At 46.6% G+C, this 14,218-nt stretch overlaps 1 protein-coding gene across 1 annotated transcript in view; it reads right to left on the bottom strand.

Moving 5' to 3' along the window:
* ALK (ALK receptor tyrosine kinase) overlaps window positions 1-5,609 on the bottom strand; it is a gene marked incomplete at both ends in the record, with an annotated part of 718,218 nt that extends 712,609 nt beyond the window's left edge. The window contains one exon of the mRNA XM_082851437.1: window positions 4,943-5,609. Within this exon, the coding sequence (XP_082707563.1) occupies window positions 4,943-5,609 (667 nt within the window). The remainder of the gene's footprint in view (window positions 1-4,942) is intronic.
* Window positions 5,610-14,218: the final 8,609 nt, after the last annotated feature.

The raw sequence follows: 14,218 nt of genomic DNA on the forward strand, positions 1-14,218 counted from the left end.
ATAGTCCTAGGTGAGTGTGCCTCCGCCTACTGAATATACCAAAACCCCAGAGAAACACTCTGTTTAATCTGGGGACAGAGAAGAATAAACTCAGTAATTTCAAAATATTTTTTCCAAGATACTAACAATCTTCTTGTAAGCACTTCTCACAAACTTCAGAGTTACATATGCAGTTATTTTCTTTTCCTCTTGGAAACATCAATACCCAGAGAATCTCAAGAGTTGTAACCCAAAATATCCTGATTCCTGCCGCTGGTCCCCATCCTGGCTCTCCTGCCTGTTGCAGTTTCTCAACATTTGAAAATACAGAACTGATTAATTATGAATGCTGTGGATTGTCTGACCCACATCTCACCTTACACCTTTGCTCCCTTGGAATTCCATTCCATAGCCAGAGGAATATCAATTTCAGAAAATAAGGTTTCCCTGATATCCAACCTGAAGTTTCCTTCTGAAAGGCTCATCCTATTACTTCTGTGGGCCACACTAAATAACTCTTCTTCTTCACTGCCACTTTCCCTCCTCAGAGATTTGTAGATTGTTACCATGGCTTTCCCTTCATCACCACTTAGCCCAGCCATATATATTTAATTCTTTTCATCTTTCATCATAAATCAGTCCCTTCCACTCTTAAAGCAGCTCTCTGCTCTTCTCTGGACTAGTTCCAACCCTCCCAATTCACCTCCAATAACCGATATCCCTTCTGGGAGCTCCAGTTTCTCCTCTTTATCTTCCTTCTCTCTCTTTGCCCTTTCCAGAAATGAAATGGGAAGGGACTGACAGTTATGTGAGGTCAAGGGTCAAGGGGTGTTGCATTGCATACACCTACTCTAAATTGCTTAGGCCTCTCCGTGGTACATATAAAGTCCCAAATCATATCCCCTTTCTTGGAGTGGGAAGGAGGGTATTAACAGGGAAACAGGCCCTCTTACCCCACAGGTCATTATCCTCTAGGCCTCTGCATGGAAGATGGCAGAAGCAAGATGTCAAAACGTCTACAAAACAGGTTACAAAGTAGAGCTATGGGCAATGTGGTAGCCTCCAGGCAGACAACTTTTTTGTGGTTTGGGCTGTCCCAAGATAGTGCACACCATTTGTACAGTCCCAGAAGCTGTCTCTCTACCTCTTTTCCATGAATGGGTGCTCTGGGGAACTACTTCAGACTTCGAAACGTCGATCCCATTTATAAATTCAAAACAACCCACAAAGAAAAGACATTAGTATGTCATGCATTATAAGGCCTCTTTAGACATTCTTTTGTTCTGTCAGATAGCCCAAACTGCAAATGATATGAAGGTATTGCTTTGTCCTGACTAGGTGCCTTCCATTTTTTACCACATTCCTAGCCATGGTCCTGCTCTGGTTTGGTACCCTGTCTTTAGTCTGAGATAAATGGACTGCCCCAGGCCCCTCAACACAAGGGGTGGAAGAAGACCCATCCTCTCTGCTTCCCTCCCCACAGATAGTCCCATCAGCAAGATGACGCCCCTCTAGACCAGACCACTAGTTACTTGGGCAGAAGCAGGGAGAAATTTACTTAGTTGTGCCTATTTTCCTTTGCTTAATTGAAGATCCTATGTCACAGAACAGGTAAATGCCTTTTCTACAAATCAGAGCCTATATAAAAAGAAGAAACCCATTTCCTCAAACATGATAAACAGTAAAATCAATCCAAGTGTGAGAACCTAAGCTTCAATTTTCATACAAGAAAATGAATGAAACCACAATAGTATATGCTGCCCCAAACATGAAACATGATATGGAAGGGTGTGTCCACTCCCTCCATAGGGAATCTTAAGTGGAGACTGTATCTAAATGAGGTTGGGGAGGCACTGGTAAAGCGAGAAGCTAGGCCTCTAGTCCTGCATGGCCGGCTGCCTAACTGCAGACAGCATATGTCTCAGAGCAGGAGAGTCCAGACTGTTCCAAGTGTGGTCACCACAAGGCCTGAAGTGCTTTTCAGTTAAGCTGTCTCTCTGGAGGTCATCGGGACCTCATCCAGTTACACTTAGTGTCTTATTTGATCCCATCAATAAACATTTGATCCCAATCCTGCTGAAAAATGCTTGGCCAAAATTTCTAGCCTTTTAATAGCAGAATACTGGCTCTTTCTAAAACCACCATTGCTAGATGTATCGAATGATGCATAAGGGCTTGGTCCAGCTGCCAAACGGACTGTGTTGCTGATGGAGAACTTGGGATGCTCATTGTGCTTCCCTACTGCCAGTAGCAGAGCAGCTCCTGGAGCACACTAATCTCTACATGAAACTCCCTCACTCGGCAGCTTCAACTCCCTATCTAACGCTTGACTGGAGTATATTCTTCAAAAGCATTAAGCGTGTGACTCTTCACAGGCAACACTGATAACTTCAAGCAACCTGCCTGTTTATAGTAGGTAAGTTCAGGGCTGTAGAAAGGGCCCTTTTTGCCTATCATCAACATCTACACTGCTAGAGCCTACGGTCATTTAACAAGAAATGATGGGAAGGTTCCAGAGATGCTCAGAGACATGAAAGTGGAAGAAAATCTGCATTCCCAGAGAAATAATTTTTATATCCATTACAAAAACATTAAGCACTAAAAGAGAACGTAGCATGTATAAACCACAGAAGCCAAGACAACATTAAAGCACAGCTGTTCTTTACAAAAGTATCTGTAGTGTATGGAGGTTCCTTAAAAAACTAAAAATAGAACTACCATATGACCCAGCAATCCCACTACTGGGCATATACCCTGAGAAAACCATAATTCAAAAAGAGTCATGTACCGCAATGTTCATTGCAGCACTATTTACAGTAGCCAGGACATGCAAACAACCTTAGTGTCCACTGACAGATGAATGGTAAAGAAGATATGACACATATATACAATGGAATATTACTCAGCCATAAAAAGAAATGAAATTGAGTTACTTGTAGTGAGGTGGATGGACCTAGAGACTGTCATACAGAGTGTAGTAAGTCAAAAAGAGAAAAATATCGTATGCTAACACACATATATATATGGTTCTGAAGAACCTAGGAGCAGGACAGGAATAAAGATGCAGATGTAGAGAATGGACTTGAGGACATGGGGAGGGGGAAGGGTAAGCTGGGACGAAGTGAGAGTGTGGCATGGACATATATACACTACCACATGTAAAATAGATAGCTGGTGGGAAGCAGCCGCATAGCACAGGGAGATCAGCTCGGTGCTTTGTGAACACCTAGAGGGATGGGATAGGGAGAGTGGGTGGGAGACACAAGAGGGAGGAGATATGGGGATATATGTATATGTATAGCTGATTCACTTTGTTATAAAGCAGAAACTAACACACCATTGTAAAGCAGTTATACTCCAATAAAGATCTTTAAAAATATATAAATAAATTAGTTCCAAAAAATAAAAGTATCTGTAGTGAGACAACAGTATTGGCCTCCTATCTCAGTTCACAGAAAGCACTGTCAAATTCATCAGACCCTGTCTCTTACCATGAGCTAGTGTAAATTCCAAAACTGAACACAAAGGGGTCATTTTAGGTGCCAATGCCACTAATGCTAATGCTGAAATATGCATCCAGACTCTGTTTTCCATGCGGACCACATACCAGTATGCCTTCTCTGCAATGACTGAGAAACCTCAGCTTCTGAATATCCCTGCTGCATTAGACTATTGGGTATATGTGGGAGCCTGTGTGTGTGTTGGGACAAGCATGGGAGATACTTGTAGCTCTACAATGGGCTTTTCTTCAATGCTTTCCATCCAATGAATACAAGACATTAGTAACCAGTGGAGCATAAGAATTTCATTTATTTCTGACAACAAGAATGACAGAAAAGATGCTGGGTTTTGCCCAATGAAATTAGTGTAGGCTTTTAAAAGTCATGCTTTCTTTTCTGTGCTTTCTCATTCACTTATATTGTGTATTTTATTGACAAGCCTTTCCCCAATGGTTTTACAAGAGAAACATCCATTCAAAGCCACCTGGTTTTCCCAGTCAATGGATATTATGGAAAGAGTTAGAAGTAAGTGTCTGAATAAACACCCCAACTCAGTGAATATGGGAAGAAAATGAGAGTAAATGAAACAGAAACTCCATTTCAGGAGTCTCCAGCAGAGAGATCTGCAGTGAAACAGGCCTGCCAGAGACTGTCATCCAGATCTGTTGCTGCAGATATTCAAGCTAAGAATTGGAGAGAAGGAACTGGGGACAGGGAAAGAAAGGGAAATCAACTATTGTCTCTTCCTGGCTTCAGAGTGACTCCCCAAAGGAAACAATCTTGGCAACTTTGCTCCCTCTCTCCACAGCTCCGTCCTGTCCCCTGTCCCTTAGTTCCTCTAGGGCTCTCCCAACACATCTGAGAGGAAGAACAAGAGTCTATGAGTGGCTAGCAGCCTGGGGTTAGGTGGAGAGCAGAATGAATTAATGAAGAAGAGGCAATTTCTAGGTAAGCCAACATTTGGATGGGATAGCTGGGTGGGATTCAGTAATATGAAAAGGAGTTCTATATTCCATGAGAAAGTGTATCACATTTCCAAAATCTGTGGAGGCCAGGAAGAGGAACAAAGCGAAAAGAAGAAGGGCAACAGTTCTGAGATCTAGAACCAAGCTCTCAGAACACAGACTAGAGGGATTTAAACTGTCCCAGGAGCCCCAGAAGAAGGGCATCCAATCTTGGCTGAGACCCTGTGTAAAGTCAGTAGAAAGAGTTATTCTTCCAAGAACAGGAAACTTTTTTCCCAACTTGGTTGCTGGGGAGGAAAGGAGAGTCACCTTGGGGAGTGACTGCGTTCAGGGAGAAAATAAGAAAATACGGTCTAACTGGGGAAGGAGGTTTGTGGAAGGAGGAAAGAAAGCTAAGAACCGCAGGCTGAGGTTTTGGAAACGAGGTGGTTGATAGTGGTTGCAAATTGATGCCTGTAAGAAACCAAATCCCGAAACGCTCGGGCGGGAGCTGCTCACCGGTCCCGGTCGCGAAGATCTGGAAGAGAAGGCGGGGCTGGGAGGCGCGGATCGCAGCGGACAGCCTTCCCTCTCTGCCCACTTTCGACGCCTTCTTCTCGGGCATCAGGCGGATCCTCAGCCGTCCTTCGCCGTGGCGAATCCACCAGCTGAACAGCTCAGTGAGGTTGAACTGGAGCAGCCCCGCAGTCGCCTCCCCTGGGGACCCTACACAGCCCTCAAGGATCGCCTCCTCTCCCAGCTCCAGCACCAGCTGCTTGGCGCGCCGGAGCTTGCGAACCGAGCCTCCCTTCAGCACCCTGGACAGCGTCCATGCCCGGGCCGGGGCGGGAGAACTGGCGCCGGGTGGTGGCCCCACCAGCCTAAGCAGTGGGGCGCAGTCAAGAGCCAGCGAGCCGCGCGCCTCCAGCCGGCGGGCCCTCGGCTCCGAAGGGGACGGCGGCGGCAGCAGCAGGTCCCGAGCATAGACGCGAAAGAGAGAGGGTACCACAAAGTCCACCGCCAGGCTCTTCCTCTGCAGGCGCGAGTAGCTGAGCGGCTCCCGGGGCTGCAGCGCCGACCCCATGGCTGGTGAGCCCACGCGCTGGCCGGTCTCGGTCCCGGTCCCGGAGCCTGAGGCTGCCGGTGAAAGCAGCAGCAGCAGCCACAGAAGCCCTATGGCTCCCATCCCGCCAAAGGGGGGTTGTTTATACTAGTCTCCCGAGTCTCCGGGATCCAGCCTCGCCCTCCGCTCCCCCCACCCCCCCAAATGGGAAAGGGCTCCGAACAGTCGTTGGTCCTGAAGGGCTCCTTCCACCTGATCTCAGGGGGATTGTGCGTGCACTCGATTCCCTTTCCTCCAACTGCAAGGAGGCGAGCAGGAATCTCAACAAAACGCTGCTGGAGGCTCAGGGGCGTGTCAAGAGACCCTGAAGCGCGAAGGTTTCGGCAGCTGGGACCCTGTGCCTCCCGCGCACGGCGCGGAATGCCGCGCCCCCGTCCGTAGCTCCCCGCGCTCTGGAACGAGAGAGACTACTATGGTTGAAGGGAGATGGCAATTGGGTACCGTCCTCTCCTGCCCCCCGCGGCCTGAGCTGTGGTGTGTCCGCTCTCGAGCGGCCTCCAATCCTCTGCAACTTTCCTGCTGGGAACGATGGCTTAGAGCTGTTGTCTGCTGTCCTGGCCGCCTCCTGAGCTGCTTTCGGCTCCTCTGAGCTCCTTTTCCTCGTCTGGGGGGGGGGGGGAAGGGGGGGTGACCGAGGGCACCGGCTTCCTTCTCTCGCACCCTCCTTCGACCCTCCGCAGCGGGAGGTCTTTGGACTGCACTTCTCGCTGAACTTCTGGACCTGAATCGAGCCCCCGCCGCTCAAGTTTTCAGCGTCCTTGCTCTCCTCCGGCGTCTCAAGAGTTCCCAGGCACCAGAGCGGCCCTGGCGGCAGCAGCGGAGTGAAAGCATTCAGGGCCCGAGAGCCCGAAATCTTGCTGCCCCCTCCTCACTCATCAGCAGCTCCCGCGTCTTTTGTGGCTGGCCAGAGCGCGGCCGGAAGTCGCCTCTATGCTCCGCGACCCTCCGGACCGCTGCAGCGGGGGTGCCAGCTGCTACCACCGCTGCCACCCCCGGAGCCGCTCTATCGCAGCTGCCTGGGCGTCCGCCACTTACAGCTGGAGAAGCAGAGAGCGCGAGCCCTGAGCTGGCCGGGCCGAGGCGGGGGCGGGGCTCGAATGCCAACTCCTCTCCGCAGCTGGGCCCACTCAGCCCCGCCCCGCCCCGCTCGCACCCGCCAGCCAATGGCGCGGCGAGGTCGGCTTCCTATGCAAATCTGCAGAGGCCTCGGCTTTCATTGAGAAAAGCACAGAGCCCGCCCCGCCCTCCATCCATCCCTCCTCCCTCTCTCCCTCCTTCCCCTCCTCCAGATTCCCTGCCCTATTTCGCTGCTGTGTGAACAGAGGCGTGTTTTGGATGAATGGTAGGACTGGAAGAGGCCTTTGTAATCAAGCATTCTCTCTAATTTTGCATTTAAGAGAGTAAACGGGTCGGACTTCGGAAAAGCAGTTCTGGAATAAAACTGGAGGCCAGGGGAAGGGAGGGGGGAGGGGCAGCGCGACACTGCCAACTCGGAGCTTGGATTAGAGCCCTGAGACATAATCTTCTCTGACCCTTCCATTATTTGAACGCATTCCTGGGAACCTAACGATCCCACCATCCACACAGGAAAAAATGGCGGGGGGGGAGGGGAGGTACTGGGGGGAGGGTGGGAAGCGGCTGGCAACCTCACAGAGTTGCGATTCAGCTACAACAAATATTTCAGATCTCAGTCACCCCGCGTTTTCTCAGAATGGTGCTTAAATATGTGTCACCTCCTTTACTCTATGCAAGGTAAATATTTTAAACTCTAGTTTTAGAGGTAAGGAAACTGACTCGCAGAGATCTTAACTGATTTTCCTAGGGTCACATAGTCCTACTTGCCTCCCAAGCTCTTACTCAGGTGCTCTTAACCACTGCTCTCCCATACCCTTCCATGGGTAACAGGCTAAGAACATCTAGGAATGACTTAGCTAGAAGGAATAATGATTTGGCATTCCTGTTCACAGCCTTGGGAGTGAGAGTTCAGAACTGCAGGCCATTTTTATTCACCTGTGAAGTCAGGGCTCTATCTCCAGTCTCTCCCTTCATCTCTCCTGAGCTTCTATCACAAAACCTGGATAATGGCTGTGTTTATAACAAGTGGTTCACTAGAATCGTAGACAAAACTACAATCCTTGGTGCACAGAGTGGAGTTGAATCTCCCTCACTGAGCAACAAAGCAAGACCTGATCCAGAGAAGAAATGATGCTCCTACCTTGGTGGCGGAAGGGAAGGAGGGAGAAAAAGAAAGAGGAAGGAAAAGGTATGGAGGTTAATAATTTCCTAGTATGTAAGCAAATATGTTTGGATTTTCATCATATTTCACTGGCATGCACACTAGTGAAAGAATAATTTTCTATTTGAAATATTAAAAAGACTAAAACACAGGTCCTTTCACTCCCCACTCCAGTCCTTTTTTCTCTATATAATTCTTGTCCAACTGACTCCAGAAATTTGTCACTATGAATCAGCTACAATCAATGGCCAGTAGGGGGCTGCAGAGACTTTCAACTTAAGACACCCGCCAGGATTTAACATTTTCCCAGATAATCACCAGGACCACTGCCTTCGCACCTAGTGAACAAAAGGGTCTCAATTCTCATGCTTTTATAAATTTTCTCAAATTTCCCTATAGAGAGAAGTGCCTCTCTATATAGATTAAATCACATTGAATCTCAAAAATGTTCTCTTTTTGTTAGATAATTTAGAAAAAGTAAGAAATGAATATTGCTAGAGGCTACTGGTTACTATACATATGCATCTGTAAGAGTGTGTGTGTGTGTGTGTGTGTGTGTGTGTGTGTGTATCACATCACATAGTGGCCTTTTGGGGAAAGATATATATTACTGTTTCCATTATAGAGACAAAACACCTAAGGCTCAGAGACGCAAAATAATTTGCCCAAGGTCAAACAGCAAGTAAATAAGAGCTGGAATTCAAACCAGTGATTCTTTTCCTCCAAAATTTACACATCTCACTGAGACAAATTTGGCCTCTTCCTCATGCCTACAGCTATAATTTTGACACTTCTATCCTATATCATTGCTATCTAAGCATGGGAGATGGAAAAGAGCAGTTAAGAGCAAATGGAGAAGATAGAGACAGAAAGATTAAAAGTGTGAGCAGAAGTGATAACTAACATGTCTTGTGCACATATTATGGACCAGCATATTTCAAAATAATTTTCATGTATTATCTGATTTAAGAGTCACACTAACACTGTGAGGGGAAGTAACAGTATCTCTATTTTACAGATCACAAATGGAAGCTCAGAGAGGGTAACTTCCCAACAACAGACTACACAGGTAACAGGATTTATTACAGAATTGGAACCTGGATACCTGACTAAGAAGTCCATGTTCTCAAATCCTGGTGACCTCACAAGACAGAAAGTGGAGTGTGGGAGAACAGACTGAAATGGGTAGAGGTGAATAAGGAAGAAACTGAAAGCCCAACTCAAAAAAGAGAGATATAGGGAGTGGGAGTAGCAGGGAGAGCAGACAGGAGATACTGGAAGCCATGAAGACACAGTTAATGAGGTGGGCTGCTCTGGGTCACCTTGTTGATAACTTGGGAAAGGAAAGGGCCAAGAAGGACACTGAAAGCACCAAGACCCTCCTCAGGAAATTCCCAGTTTCTGGTAATAGTCAAGTGGACAACTCAGATAAGGAGGTGTTTGAATTCTCTATAAGAAGAGCAGTAATAAAAACAGCATTTCAAATCCAGGCAGTGTGATTTAAGGCAAAACACACATCAGAACTGTAAAATCTGACTGAGACCTACAGGGTTAAGTCAGGCATTCAGTTGGTCAAAAAGAAGGAGGAGGAGGACAAAGGAGAAAGGGAGAGAGAGGAAAAGAGGAGGAGAAGCAAGAGAAGGAAAACAAGGTAGGAGAAAAATCAATAAGATGAGCTGAAGCTAGACATTAGAAGACACTTATTGCTAAGACATTTGGAAACTCACAATCAGAGTAGCTTACCCTGGAACAAGAGCAGGAAATTTGACCTAGAAGAAACATTCAAATGAACTGTGGATTTGTGTTCAGGAAACAAGATTTTAATCACAACCTTCCTTCTCAGAGGCTCTATGGATCTTGGGGAAATCCTTGATTTCTCTTGGCTCATACATCAAATTAGAAGAAGAACCAGGTATAGTTTTAAGACACTGTCCACGCTGAATTCTGTGTGAGATTCTACAAGTGGCCAAAAGGTCTTATTCAAGACAAAGGACCACAGCTGACAGGTACTAGAAGGAGACTATGAACTTCCAAGGGAACCAGAAAAAGAGTTTGAACCTAATGCTAAAAACAGGAAAAATAAAACAAAGATTTCTTTTTAAAAATGTGTCTGTACTAGTAGACAGACTTGAGCTCTGAATCTATAGCCTGCAATTGCTGGCCAGTCATACATAAGATACCTTCTAATAATCATCATGCTAAGAGGAAAGTAGCTAGAGTTGTTAATTCAACCATTATTTATTAAGCACCTACTATTTGCTTGGCTTTACATGAGGTGCCAAGGAGAGATACTGTGATGAATCTGAAAACAGACAAGGTTCCTACTAGCATGAGGTCTTGATAAAATTAAATGAGAAAATCCGGAATACAAAATTGAATTCATGTCTATGCTATAACTAAGCAAAAATTACAAATACAAAAACAAAAAACTGGAGGAAAACACTGATAAATAGCCTTATTGGGGGTGGCAAATTGTGGGTGATTTTTTTTTCCTTTTACAAATAACTTTTAATAGTTTTGTATAATAAATAATAATAGAATTCGATTTCCATGAAGAAAGTATATCAGTCAGGATAGCTAGGTTATGCTGTAGTAACAACAAAAAAACAAATCTCGTTAACGATGAAATATATTCTCATAACCCATATCCATTTCAGGTCAGCAGAGAGCTCTGATCATCATAATCATTTAGGGATCCAGGCTATGGAGCAGCTAACCTCTACTGTGAACTTAGAGGGTCTTGCACCAAAAAACTAAAAGTTCCAACCTGGAAATGACCCATCCTTTCTTACTCATAACTCTGGCTGGAAATATCCATATGATGACCTAGCCTATTATGAGAGAGCCAACAAGGTGGAGAAATATCCAACAAACAGACCCATTGATTCCCAAGGAAAAGGAAAACCTGGAAGTGTTGACTTAGATGACTTAGACCAGGCAGGATCTAGAAGACTGGTGTTACCCAGAGAAAAAACGATCTTAACTCTCCTGGGATCCACAGCCAACAGGAGAGCCCAGACATCAGAGAGCACAGCCTCTCAGTGTTTGCATATGTCATCGTGGAAAAACAGAAAAGCTTGGTCTGCTCTCATCCCTCACAAGGCATGATATAAGAGGCCGCAGAGACACAGAAAAAACCCTTCTCAAACACCAAAGAGTGACAGCTTTCTCCCGGAAACTATAAAAAATCTCACATTTACTGAAGAGAGAAGAAACAACAAGCGAGAGCAAAGCAAACAGTTCACCACTATGTACTTCACAGCAACCCCCATGTTTGCTGAAGCACAGTACATTAGGGAAGAAGGCCATGAGCTATTACTACAACTAGCACGTGTTGGTTTTATCACCTGCTGCTATCCTAATATTTTCTTGTCTTTTTAAATATCCTTTTTGGTCAGGGAAGATAAAAGTAAAACTTTTTGGGTAATTTGATTATCAATGTAGTCCTTTTGAAAAATCTTTTAAGGGCTCCAAACCAACACAGTATCCATTCCATTTAGTTCTTTCTGACTTTCAGCCAACACAGGTTAGTGCCCTGGCCTGTGACTTTTAGTGGCATCAAGGAGAAGGCTTTGGTATCTTAGAGCCTAATCATGTCTGTGTGATAGATCAGATACATCGTAGACAGGTCAATCTCTGAGCAATAGATTACATCTAGTTTACCTGCTCCAGTTGTCCTAATGATCAAAATAACAGGCAATTCCCACTGGCCAGTCCTATCTGATCCATCATTTTACATCTGCATTGTCCTGCCTGGTCTTCTGTCCCGGACTTTCTTTCTTATTCAGACCCAGGGGTGACTGAACCCCTTTGACTGAGCCCTACCCAGATGCAGAGACGAATCTCGGTTCTACTTAGGAGGAATTAAGATCAGATGGCTTAGCATCAATTGCCTTTCAAGCTAATCACTGAATCCTATTTCGAATAACTGCTATTTTTGTCTTGTTCCTGTGATCAAGCCACACCTTATCCCTAATTTCTTTTTTTCTTTTTTTCTTTTTTTTTTTTTTTTTTTGCAGTACACGGGCCTCTCACTGGTGTGGCCTCTCCCATTGCAGAGCACAGGCTCCGGACGCGCAGGCTCAGTGGCCATGGCTCACGGACCCAGCCGCTCCGCGGCATGTGGGATCTTCCCAGACCGGGGCAACGAACCCGCATCCCCTGCATCAGCAGGCGGGCTCCCAACCACTGCGCCACCAGGGAAGCCCTCCCTAATTTCTTAATGGGCTGAGCTTAGCCTTGTTCTTACAGGGCCCTCCCCCTAGTCGATACCCTTCCTCTGAAATCTGCTCTCCACTGACTGGTTTCTATGAGCCAATCTCTTGTTGGCCCAGGTGTATGCATACTAGTTCCCAGTCTTCTCTCCCATGGATGCCCATCTTCCCCCCCCCCTTCCCCCTTCTTCTGATTGGGCCCACAACCAAGAGTAAGCGTTGCTTATTATCATGGGACACAGGCCATGGCCATGGTTGATTAGACCAGAAGTGAACACCTGACTCTAGAGAGGCCCATCCCCAGGCTAGGTTGAGCCAATCAGCTTCCCTCTCCAACTAGGAAGCAGAGACTGTGTGGAATTGACATGTGAGTCATGAATAGTGGGGCACCATAATGCCCCCTTTCCTAAAAACTGATGGTTTCCATCAGGCCTTGCAATAAACACCTCACTTTTTTTTTTTTTTTTTTTTTTTTTTGCGGTACGCCGGCCTCTCACTGTTGTGGCCTCTCCCATCGCGGAGCACAGGCTCCGGACACACAGGCTCAGCGGCCATGGCTCACGGGCCTAGCCGCTCCGCGGCATGTGGGATCTTCCCGGACCGGGGCACGAAGCCGTGTCCCCTGCATCGGCAGGCGGACTCTCAACCACTGCGCCACCAGGGAAGCCCTAAACACCTCACTTTTTGAGAAAATTTGGGATGGACTTTGCTCCTGGCAAATCAAACTAAGACAAGGTGGGACACTTGCCCTTTCCCTCTCACTAGTCCTTCCTGGCACTAACTCCTTACAAAGATCCTACCTAGACACTGCTCTCCAAGCATAGGGGTATCTGACCCCAACACTACTCACCCTGCTATCCAGAACTGACCTGGGTTATCCCATTAAGACTGAGCCCCAAAGTCCTCTGATTTCTCTTCTTTGCTGTGAACTGAGTACCCAGGTGGATTCGGCCAGTACTGGGAAACCTAGATGCAAAGAGACCATATTTTCAAATCCACAAATCTGGACATGTGGTCTGATGCGACCTCTGTGTATAGCAGGTTTTCCACATTTGAGGCAATTTGGATGCTGCATTTTTCACACGTAGCAGGTATTTCAAGGATTTATATAAAATAAAGTTACATCATGCTGATCCAAAGTATCCAGGATGCAAGGCTGTAATACCAGTGACTAATACTTGGGCCCCGAGCACATGACAGCAGTCCTGTAAACAGGGAGAGCTATCTAGTTGGAGGAGGAAAGGGCCTCCTTCATACTTCCTTCCCCTTTCCAAGTTCTAAATTCTGCCAGATGGTTCCTGGTGGCTTAGCAGCCTCAGTATGGCCATGCTAGTCAGTCCCCACTCTGCAGTAACAACCCTCAAACTTCCCACCGGTCTAGGATGCTTGGCCATGGAACACTAGCCACGCTAGCCAAGCTAGCCAAGCTCTGAAGCCTTGCCTATTACTTCGAACAGCAGGTGTCCACTAGTGGTACCCAGCCTCAAAGATGGCCCCATCTCCTTATGTTTGCACCCTTGTGCATTGCCCTCAGACACTGAATAGGACTCACCAGTGTCACCAACAGAATATGTGGAAATGATAGTGTGCAACTTCTGGGTCTGGCCATAAAAGACACTGTGGCTTTCTTGGACCACTTGCTCCAGGGGAAGCCAGCTGCTATGTCATATGGATACTCAAGAAGCCCTATGGAGAGGTCTGTGTGGCAAGGAACAAAGGGCTCCTGCCAATAGTCAACCCTAATTTGCCAGGCATGTGAATAAGTTGCCTTAGAAGCAGATCTTCCAGCCTGGGTCAAGCCTTCAGATGCCTACAGCCTCAGCTGACATCTTGACTGTAACCTCATAAGAGACCTTGAGCCAGAGGACTTATTTAGGTCAAATTCTTGACTCACATAACCTGTGAGTTGATAATGTTTACTCTTATTTTAGGTTGGATTAATCTGTTATGAAGTAATGTATAACAAGTATACCACTCCTTCCATTTCACTAGGTTCCTCTCTCCCCCCTTCTACCTGCTTCCCCAGCCAAGCCACACCATTGCTGACCAATCCGTCACAGCTGGTGCTGCCTGTCCCCAAACATCCACCAAGATGGATCATCAAGCAAGGTAAGGCTCGTCTAGCAACCAGAGGCAGGATACCCCTCAAAAACACTTCACTGCTCCATCAGCACCTATAACGGAAGCTACGCATCCCCTCAGAGCCCTGGGAATTAATACTT

The sequence above is a fragment of the Leucopleurus acutus genome (genome assembly GCF_964270905.1).
Source record: "Leucopleurus acutus genome assembly, chromosome: 12".
In the NCBI taxonomy this organism is placed as follows: Eukaryota; Metazoa; Chordata; class Mammalia; order Artiodactyla; family Delphinidae; genus Leucopleurus; species Leucopleurus acutus.